We start from the raw sequence: 11352 nt of genomic DNA on the forward strand, positions 1-11352 counted from the left end.
CACAAAAATAGGAGGGAAGGCAAATGGTGAGGAGGACTCAGAGTCTGCAGAGGGATATGGGCAGGTTAAGGAAATGGGCAAAAGACTTGGCAGATGGAACAATAATGTGGGATAATGTGAAGTTCTGCACTTTGTCAAAAAGAACAAAGGAGCTGAATATTATTTAAATGGAGAGAGACTGCAGAAAGTTGCAGCACAGCAGGATTTGGGGTCCAAGTACATCAATCACATATAAATTCAGTGGGAGGAAAATTGAACGTTGACCTTTATTGCAAAGGGAATGGAGTAGAAAAGCAGGGAAGCTTTGCTAAAACTGTACAAGGCACAAGTCAGAGAACAGCTGGAATACGGTAGGCAGCTTTCAGCCTGCTATCTAAGGAAAGATATTAGATTAGATTCCCTACAGTGTGGAAACGGCCCTTGTCCCAACAAGTCCACACCGACCCTCCAAACAGCAACCCACCCAGACCCATTCCCCTACATTCACCCCTGACGAATGCACCTAACATTACAGGCAATTTAGCATGGCCAATTCACCTGACCTGCACATCTTTGGATGTGGCATTGGAAGCAGTCTAGAGAAAATTCATTAGCCTGGAACAATTGTCTTATGAGGAGAGGTTGAGTAGGTTGGTCCTGTACTCACTGGACTTTAGAAGAATGAGCAGAAACCTCACTGAAACATACAAGAGTCTTAAGGGAGTCTTAACAGTTGTTTTCCCTTTTGGGAGAGTCTAGGGCCAGGGGACGTGATCTCAGAATAAGGTGCTGCCTTTTAAGACAGAGACAAGGAGGAATTTCTACTTTTGGAGTTTAATGAATCTGAAATCTGTTACCACAGAGGGCTATTGAAGTTGGGTCATTAAGTATACTCAAGATAGATTTTTAAATAGTTGGGGAATCAAGGGTTATGGGAAAAAGGCAAGGAGGTGGAGGTGGGGACTACCAGACCAGCCATGATTTCACTTAAGGGTAGAGCAGATTTGATGGGCTGAATGGCTTTCTACTCTTACCTCTTATGAACCTTTGGTCTTATGGGTGCCACAACAGAAACATTCTTCCCCGTGTCCAGGCCAATATTTATTTCTCAATAACATCATCAAAAGAAAGCGATTATCCAGTCATTGATCACACTGCTGTTTGAGGGAGACTGTCTGCACAAGCTGGCTGCCAATTTCCCTGCACATCAAATGTCACTGTGTTTCAAAACATGCGCCAGCATGAAATGCTTTGTGACGTGCCAATGCTGTGCAAAACTCATTAGAAAAATTGAGTGTTTCACTAAACAGGAATCAAACTTGCATCACTTGGGTCAAAGAGTAGCGCTCACAGCTCAGTGGGAAAACAAGAAACCTCAGTGGTACACTCATGTGGCTACCAGCTGTTTGGGAAACTCAACACAGAACCCAATGGTCAAAGTACCTTATATAAACATACAACCATGGAAACAAGGTCAAAGTCAACACTGCAGAATGCATTCCAGGATTAAGTTCCACTAGATATTGAAATATTTCAGGAATATTTGCCCCTCCTTGCAGTCCAGCTAGCTCACGGGCCTCAATAACAGATTACAGATCCCTCCCTCCAGTGTATGGCAGAGTTCCACTTTCTTCCAGCACCCTCTTAAGTAGCATCCTATTCCCCACCTCCCATCAACCTGAGCTCGATATTTGCTGTTTTTAGTATGAATTGGCAAGAATCCAAGCATTTTTATTTACCTTCAATTTGCAGTTGTTGATACCATTGCACACGGCAATTAAAGAGAGGCTTAGGGAAGGAATTAATCAGAAATGGAGGAGTCACCTTCAACTGACTACCTGGATGGGTCTCCTGGAGGTGGGGATGTTAACTTGCATCTTCCTTGGGACTCCAGCAGTTCAGGAAGGCAGCTCAGCAGCAATGTTCTCTTGACATTGTGTTGGGCACAGCCAGTCCAGATAGTCCAGAAGCTGGTATTCAGGAGACAAACAGGCCACGTGCAAAAGACAGTACTTTTAAGAGGTACTGTGGCCATGCAGCAATCTTAAAGGAGTGTGCAGTACAATCCAAACAAAGCAGGTAAATTAGAACGGACATTGTTCCTTCACTCAGAGGGTGATCAACCTTTAGAATACTCTGTGTCAGAGAGCAAATGAAAGGTCCCTCATTGAGTATGAAATACTAAAAACATCAGGGTTTAAGGGGAAACTGCAGGAAAATTATATTGAATTAGGAGATCATTCGTGGCCTGAAAGAATGGTGGAACAGGCTGGAAGGTCTCAAGCTGAATTGTGTGCTCCAGTTCCTTATGTTCTTACCTTCTCAAAGGGCAAGTAACGTTGGTCAAAAAATAACAGCCCTGCAATCAAAATAGATACTGAGATTAAAATAAATAAAGTGGTCTCTTTGATCACTTGTAATGGTTCCTTCTGAACTCTCATGGTCTATGCTATGATATAATGCAGCTCATTAAATCTCGGTCTGAGGAATGGAATCAGCTAATCTTTCCTCAGACTCTCTGAATTAACTCCTCAGAGCCCTGTATCCCATTACCAAGTCACCCTTTTATTTATACATGGAGAGTCCCAACACTGATCCTGCTCCCTCAGAGCCAGCTCTCAGACTGAACAGAACCTCTTTGACACGTCGGTTTATATGTCAGCCAGGGCTCCCTGATTAACACTCCCAAACAGGGAACTCATATTCTATGAGGTCCACCTGGCTGACTTCATTACACTCTTCTTAGAGAGCATTGTAAGGGATAGGATTTATGAACATCTGGATAGGAATAATGTGATCAAGGATAGTCAGCATAGTTTTGTGAAGGGCAGGTCGTGCCTCACAAACCTTATTGAATTATTTGAGAAGGTGACTAAGGAGGTGGACAAGGGTTGGGTGAGCAAGTTTGCGGATGATACGAAAGTTGGAGGAGTTGTTGACAGTGAGGAAGGATGTGGCAGGTTACAGCGGGATATAGATAAGCTGCAGAACTGGGCAGAAAGGTGGCAAGTGGAGTTCAATGTAGCTAAGTGTGAGGTGATTCACTTTGTAAGAGTAACAAAAAGATGGGGTACTGGGCTAATGGTCGGCTACTTGGTAGTGTGGATGAGCAGAGGGATCTTGGTGTCCATGTACACAGATCTTTGAAAGTTGCCACCCAGGTAAATAGTGCGGTGAGGAAGGCTTATGGCTTACTGGCTTTTATTGGTAGAGGAATTGAGTTCCGGAGTCCTGAGATTATGTTGCAGTTGTATAAGACTCTTTTGCGGCCGCATCTGGAGTATTGTGTGCCGTTTTTGTCGCCATACTATAGGAAGGATGTGGTGGCACTGGAACGGGTGCAGAGGAGGTTTACCGGGATGTTGCCTGGTATGGTAGGAAGATCGTATGAGGAAAGGCTGAGGCACTTGGGGCTGTTTTCACTGGAGAAAAGAAGGTTTAGGGGTGACTTGATAGAGATGTACAAGATGATTAGGGGTTTAGATAGGGTTGACCATGAGAACCTTTTTCCACGTATGGAGTCAGCTATTACGAGGGGACATAGCTTTAAATTAAGGGGTGGTAGGTATAGGATAGATGTTAGGGGTAGGTTCTTTACTCAGCGAGTCATGAGTTCATGGAATGCCCTGCCAGTAGGAGTGGTGGACTCTCCCTCTTTATGGGCTTTTAAGCGGGCATTGGATAGGCATATGGAGGATAGTGGGCTAGTGTAGGTTAGGTGGGCTTGGATTGGCGCAACATCGAGGGCCAAAGGGCCTGTACTGCGCTGTATTTTTCTATGTTCTATGTTCTATGTTCATACCCTCAGAATTCTCATGGGATGTTCATTCCAGCATTCTCTTCTGATGGTTCAATCAAGAAGCCAATTTGACAGCAAGGGGCTGGTGCTTTAACTGTTGGGAGATGGGGGTTGGGGTGGTGTGGGGACAACAGGCTGTAATTTATATCCAACCCCAATCCTGTTCTCAATCTGATCCACACATGGACGCTCCATGACTGAGGACACCTCAGTAACAATCTGGATGTGGGAACTCCAGCCAATTTCCGCTGCCTGGTCCCAATATAGTGCCCACCTTGGTTGCTCACAGTCGTGGAGCCTTCCCCACATGACCTCTGGCCTGCAACTGCCCCCATCTGCCTCATTCTCCCCATTGGGCAACCACCACATGAACCATGGCAACACCCTGCCAACCCTCGCCAATTGGGAAGTGACTGTCTCTGCTGTTCAACTGAACAATTCATGCTTCTTGGTCAAATTATGCTGTTTTTGTCGCTCAAATCTGAGAATTCAAAAAAACTTAATAAAGTGTTAAAAATAAAACTAAAAAGCAAAAGAAACTTCTTTTGAAGGTTACTGCATTTTTATAAAATTCTTCCAGAGCCCAGAAATATGTAGAGGTAGGGGGTGGAGATGGGGGTGGGGTGGGGTAGGAGAGATAGTGATAGTTGGATGCAGATTGGGGCAGTTATTGTGATTGGACAGTGGGGAAGGGTGGAGTGGATAGATGAGTAGAAAGATGGCCAGGTCAGGGAGGTAAAGTCAGGTCAGAGAGACGAGGAGGAGGGAGAGGGCTGTACATGGGATAAGGCTGGGGGGTGGAGGGATTGTAAAGTTGGTAAAGTTAATCTTGAGGACAGTGGGCTGTAATCTTCCCCAGGCGAAATATCTGGTGTCCTTAAATAGGAGCAGGCACACAAAGTTCACTGCCTCTCTTTGTTGTTAGAAATGAATTGGCAAGAGTTCAAGTCATTTGTTTTCTCCTAGCTCCACAGCTGTTTACACTGTTGTTTGAGGCAATTAAAAGAGAGAGGCTTAGACAATGAAAAGAACTTTTCAACTGACCCCCTGCTGGGATCAGGCTTCTCCTGGTTGCACCGTACCCTCTCACCTCCCCCAAAGGGTGCACTCATTAACCAAACCACGCCTGTCTCAAACAAATGCTAGGCAGGAGGCTGGGAGAACCTCCTACAGCCTCCTGCCTGTGTATTTCGGATTCCAGCATCTCAAACAAATGCTAAACGGCTGATGAAGGAGCAGTGCTCCAAAAGCTAGTGCTTCCAAATAAACCGGTTGGACTAGAACCTGGTATTGTGTGACTTTTAACATTAAACGGCTCAAGGAACTGTGGTAACTGCCATCCACCTCAAACTGCTGCTTGTACTGCGACAAGACAAAACAGAAATGTATTTATATATCACCTGCTACAGCCTTATGACATTCAAAGGCTCTTTACTGGCAATATTTTGAACTGCAGGTCAACAGACCAACATCTGCCCAAATCAAAATCCAACAGTCAAGCAATCAGAGAATAGAGTCAGAGAGATGTACAGCTTGGAAACAGACCCTTCAGTCCAACCCATCCATGCTGACCAGATATCCCAACCCAATCTAGTCCCACCTGCCAGCACCCGGCCCATATCCCTCCAAACCCTTCCTATTCATATACCCATCCAAATGCCTCAAATGTTGCAATTGTACCAGCCTCCACCACTTCCTCTGGCAGCTCATTCCATACACGTACCGCCCTCTGTGTGAAAAGATACCCTTAGGTATCTTTCATATATTTCCCCTCTCACCCTAAACCTATGCTCTCTCGTTCTGGACTCCCTGACCCCAGGGAAAAGACTTTGCCTTGTGTTAGTCCTTCAGCAGCTCTCTGGGGAACAAGATTCGGGGTTTCAATCCCACCCCCCTCGAGAATAAAGATCAAGACTGGCACACCAAGGGCAGTGCTGAGGGAGTGCTGCACCTTTGAAGGTGCCATCTTTCAAATGAATCATTAAACATAGGACCCCACCTGCATGCACTTGGGTGGATGTGGAAGATGCCACAGGGTACGATTTAAAATATCAACAAGGGAGCTACTTCCAATCATCATCTCTCAACCAGCAGCACAATCGACAGGCAATTTTGCCATGGGTCACATTCTCGCTTTGGGATCGTATTGTGTGCAATTAGACTTCTGCGAAACTAAGCCAGGCTGAGGTAAAAGGCACATCAGTCAGGTTTCCCTAAAGCATGGAGAGGATTCCTAGCTTTTGCACACGACATTGAGCAGTGAAATGGTAAACAAAAGGAGCTGGCCGTGTGCCTCCACCTGTCACAGGTAAATCCATTTTATCCCTCCTCAAACATGCAGAGCAGGCTAATCCAGCCTAAAAACACACACAGGAGTTGTGAGTGCAGGTAAAAACTTATCCATAGGTTTGTTTAAGCAAAAAAAACCCCTCCCTTCTCCAACTGAAAAACAACTCCACCAGCAAAAAAAAATCGGTGGCTCTTTGGAGCTGGCTGCGATATTCCAACTGCTGCCAAATGAAAACAAAACAATCAGCCTTATTTCATTTTGATTCAAAATTGCTGGCTTCCTTCCGACTGGCAAAATTGTTTTGTTTTCACTCGAACAAAGAGGGATCCTCTCACCGAGCTTTGGGTCAGATTCAGTAATTTTATTTACGCTTTTTTTTAAAACCTCCTAATAGTTTCAGAGACTGAAGGATGTTTCACGTAGTGACCAACTCCCTGCACAGTTCTAACATACAAAACTATGCATCCACAGGCTGCAATTACAAATCCCAATCTCGATGTTTTGATTTTCTTTGCAAAGAGTTATTTTTAGGGAATCACATTTTTTTTTTGTTTTGGAAAATGCATAATTGTTTGCATGTTGCATGCCGAATCACTTATACAACAAAACTGCGGAAATGTCTTTATTCGCTGCAATCCGATACGGATGAGAGATGAAGTGCATTGAATTATTACGGTGGCCATTCCGCCCATCGTGCCTGCGCCAGCATTTGCTGCTCCCGCCGACTTTAAAGCGTTGTTGTTATCAATCCCTCTCCGGGGAAAAATAAACTGAGAATTATTTTACTGGGAGCCCTCTCTCTTGTTACAACCACCTCCTGCAAACTTTCCAACATGCTTCGAAGCTGAATTGTCCACTGTGCAACTCTCAGCGAAGTCTGCCGGGGTGGGGGAGAGGAGTATGAAACAGTCTGCTGCCTACCTGTTTTAATTCGCTGGAAAAGTATAGGAAAGTCACGGTCATGCAGACACACTGCAGCAAGAGGACAGAACCCAGAACCAAGCCCAGTCTCTGGGCAGTTACCGAACTGCTGCTGCTCCCCATGCTGAACTGCAGACCCGTGTTTATTTTCAGGCAGCTCCTTGAGTTGGAAAGGTTTCCACTTCAGGCGAGGCGGTTTTGTACAGAAAGTGTACACAAGACGAGGAGGAGGAGTTAAGGGTGAGCTGCAAAACTTCCCTTCGGGACTGTTGTTCAGTCCATCGGTTTCTATTTCCCAGAGCAAAACAGACGCTCGCATTTTCAGTTTCACCAGGAGTTGCGGTTGATCGGAGTTCAGGCTTTTGTTGCGTGAGGAATTCAGAGCGATAATCCCAGCACGGGGAATTGTATTCCACAAATCTGGCATATTCGACCTCACAGATATCAAAATGTGGAGCTATAAACCCAACTATTTCACTTCAAATTTCATGAGTACCCAGCCCCTCCAAGCCCTCGTTCAAAAAAAGCATCTTCTTTGCTCTCGAATTGTCTGAGATCCTCTCTGTTTCATCTCCTCCAGTCCTACCACACTCCTCGATGTTCCCTTCCAGTGAGGCTACCTTTTGCAATTCACTACAAGTGACTGTGCTTTTCACAAAAGGAGATGGCCATTTAGCCCATCTGTCATTCAGTTGTCTGAAATCACAAGCTTTTGGAGCACTGCTTCTTTGTCAGGTCAAAATGGAGAGGAAGATGCACTTGGGTGGATATGGAAGATGCCAAGAAGATCACATCTCACATGATGAAGGAACAGCGCTTGGAAAGCTTGTGATTTCAAGTAAACTATTGCTGTTAATTTAGATAAATGCAACGTGCTGCATTTTGGAAGACAAATCTTAGCAGGACTTATACACTTAATCGTAAGGTCCTAGGGAGTGTTGCTGAACAAAGAGACCTTGGAGTGCAGGTTCATAGCACCTTGAAAATGGAGTCGCAGGTCGATAGGATTGTGAAGAATGCATTTGATATGCTTTCCTTTATTGGTCAGAGTATTGAGTACAGGAGTTGGAAGTCATGTTGCGGCTGTATAGGACATTGGTTAGGCCACATTTAGAATATTGTGCGCAATTCTGGTCTCCTTCCTATTGGAAGGATGTTGTGAAAGGGGTCAGAAAAGATTTACAAGGATGTTGCCAGGATTGGAGGATTGAGCTATAGGGTGAACAGGCAGGGCTGTTTCTCTGGAGCGTCGGAGACTGAGGGGTGACCTTATAGAGTTTATAAAATCATGAGGGACATGGATAGGGTAATTAGCCAAAGTCTTTTCCCTGAGGTGGGGGAGTCCAGAACTAGAGGGTATAGGTCTAGAACTAGAGGGTATAGGTTCAGGGTGAGAGGAAAGATATAAAAGGGACCTAAGGGGCAACATTTTCAAACAGCCGGTGGTGCGTGCATAGAATGAGCTGCCAGAGGAAGTGGTGGAGGCTGGTAAAATTGCAGCATTTAACAGGCATCTGGATGGATATATGAATAGGAAGGGTTTAGAGGGATATGGGCCAAGTGCTGGCAAATGGGACTAGATTGGGTGAGGATATCTGGTCGGCATGGTCAAGTTGGACTGCAGGGTCTGTTTCTGTACATCTCTATGACTCTGTGAATTCTGACGTTTTCATTCAATTAGACATAGATGGTTTATACCTCCATTCATCTACCTGGCTTTATTCCATTAATCTCACCCAACTAGATTTCTATGAAGTTCAGACATTAAACTCCATTGCAGTCTTTTTGCGGAAAAGAGTTCTGAGAGTTTCACTACCTGTTGTGTGTGGAAGTATTTCCCCATTTTATAATATTCTTGGTCTCTTGCTGCTAAAAATAAATCAAGACAATCTGCGGACTGAGGCAAAAAACAAGAAAATGGCCAAGTGGTATTACAGGGTCGTTCTGCTATACTGCGCTTTTTGTTAATGCAAATTCGCTGTAATGTGATTGATGAGTTGGGGACACTGTTTCTAAAGTGTGAACTTTTAAAGCGTGTGTTGGCTGTAATGCTGTTACACCGCCAACAGTTGAAGCGCTGTTTCTAAAGCGTGATTTTTTGATCAAGCGGAATTGCACAACAGCACAACCATCACGTTATAGAAGAACTACCTGTGCCACTAGTTTACTAATCCAGAGACCCATGAAATGTGCTGGGGACAAGGGTTCAAATCCTGCCATGGCAGATGGTAGAACTTGAATTCTAAACATTTCTGGAATTAAGAGTCTAATGATGACTGTGAAACTATTGCCGATTGTTGCAAAAACCCATCTGGCTAACTAACGTCCTTTAGGGAAGGAAACTGCCATCCTTACCTGGTCTGGCCTACATGTGACTCCAGACTCACAGCAACGTGGTTGACTCTCACAGCAACTGCCCTCTGTGCAATCAGGGATGTGTAATAAATGTTGGCCTAGCCAGTAACACCCACACGTCCCATGTGTGAAAGAAAGAAAAACAGCAACATTCTTCAGGAAAAATCTGTGCCTTCATCTTACCACAAAAGGCTCCAAAAAAAAGCGAGACCTCATGGCATTGCATCACCTCCTATGGTGAAGTGTGTCTCAGTGGAGTCTCACACAGGCAGCCATAGCCACTCATCACCCCTCAAGTTTCCAATTCTACTACTTATATTGTCTGAGTCTCGGAATCAGTTTCTATTTTACAAGGATATTCAGTTTCATGAGTCAACCTGAATATGTCCTCAGCTTCCTTGGAGGAGATTTGGAATTCGAATCCTCTGCGTGACTTCGCAGACTCTGCTGGACAGAAACAGAATTAACAGATTGTTCTGGTTTGATATTAAGGCCGTCATCTGGCTCTCTTAACAAATGCAGCAACTCTGGTCATTTTCACTGTGTCGATGATTGTTTCAACTGGAGAAGGCTCATCCTATGTGGAAATTTGTCTAAATCTGATCCATTGCAACGTATCATTTTTAGTTTGAATGAAGTATGGCCATGGGTGTGATTCTTGTCCATTATGAGTTTGGTCTCAAATCCACACTAACTCCAAACAATCAAGTATGTTGCCATGATTTAGAGATGCCGGTGTTGGACTGGGTGGACAAAGTTAAAAATCACACAACACCAGGTTATAGTCCAACAGGTTTAATTGGAAGCACTCCAAATAAACCTGTTGGACTATAACCTGCTGTTGAGTGATTTTTAACTTTATGATGTTGATTAGAGTTCCATATTTGAGTGGAATGGTTCTCATCCTCTTTCTCCCTCACTTTGTCCCACTTTTGGAATGCTACATTCAATTCCCATATCCCTGCTACTGGAAAGATGTTGTGAAACTTGAAGGGTGGAGAGTTTGAGCTATGGGGAGAGGTTGAACAGGCTGGGGCTGTTTTGCCTGGAGTGTCGGAGGCTGAGGGGTGACCATATAGAGGTTTATAAAATCATGAGGGGCATGGATAAGGTACATAGCCAACATCCTTTTCCCAGGGTAAGGGGTGTCCAAAACTAGAGGGCATAGGTTTAAAGTGAGAAGGGAATGATATAAAAGTGACGTAAGGAGCAACCTTATCATGCAGAAGATGGTGCATGTATGAAACAAACTGCTAGAGGAAGTGGTAGAGACTGGCACAATTACAACATTTGAAGGGCATCTGGATGTGTATATGAATAGGAAGGGTTTAGAGGGATGTGGGCTGGGTGCTGGCAAATGGGACTAAACTAATTTAGGATATCTGGTCAGCATGGTCCAAAGGGTCGGTTTCTGTGCTGTACATCTCTGACTCTATGATGAGACAGGTTAGATACGGGAAAGATTTTCCTGTTGGTGGGGAATGGAAGATGGCAGTAATGACTCTCTTGTCTCCAAATGATGAACAGCATGGGTAAAACAGCTTGAGATCATTAGTAGTTTAAGAAGGCAGCTCATGAACACCTTCTCTCGGGAACCAGTGATAGGTAATAAATTATGACACAGTCAGCGATGCCCACATCTCACGAATGATTGGAAATAAAAGGAAGTTCTTGCTTTGACTTGGTGCTTTGTGATACACCACAGTCTTGATTTTACTGTTGCAGTGAGTTGAGTGTTCAGGCTCTCAGAGTGACCAATTCCTTTGATAAAATCATTCACTAAACTGAAGTGTCTTATCTGTCCTTGGTACTGTCTAAAAACGGGAAGGTGTATTCTGACCATCCGTTAATGCAGTAGGCTCTGACTTGAATGCAGTTTTTGTCTGATTTCTGGGCATCTCTGAGTTAGTTAAGTTGCTGACTTGTTCCTGGTAGCATTGTGGTTGGTGGCCATGCAAACTCTTCTACAAGAACAACATCACCTTATTTGATTTTAGATTTTATTGTC

General features: G+C 44.4%; 1 protein-coding gene across 3 annotated transcripts in view; it reads right to left on the bottom strand.

Annotated features, from left to right (window-relative positions):
• The window catches only part of LOC122556126 (tumor necrosis factor ligand superfamily member 10-like), a 32807-nt gene extending 25376 nt beyond the window's left edge, over positions 1–7431 (bottom strand). For 2 of the 3 annotated variants that reach the window (XM_043702599.1, XM_043702601.1), the window contains exons 1-2: positions 6990–7431; positions 2298–2338 (exon numbers count right to left, since the gene is read on the bottom strand). In XM_043702599.1, the coding sequence (XP_043558534.1) occupies positions 2298–2338; positions 6990–7416 (468 nt within the window). In that variant the 5' untranslated portion in view covers positions 7417–7431. The remainder of the gene's footprint in view (positions 1–2297; positions 2339–6989) is intronic. The other variant, XM_043702600.1, reaches the window with a different exon arrangement.
• Between the last annotated feature and the right edge of the window lie 3921 nt (positions 7432–11352).

This window comes from Chiloscyllium plagiosum, chromosome 13, assembly GCF_004010195.1.
Source record: "Chiloscyllium plagiosum isolate BGI_BamShark_2017 chromosome 13, ASM401019v2, whole genome shotgun sequence".
Classification (NCBI taxonomy): domain Eukaryota; kingdom Metazoa; phylum Chordata; class Chondrichthyes; order Orectolobiformes; family Hemiscylliidae; genus Chiloscyllium; species Chiloscyllium plagiosum.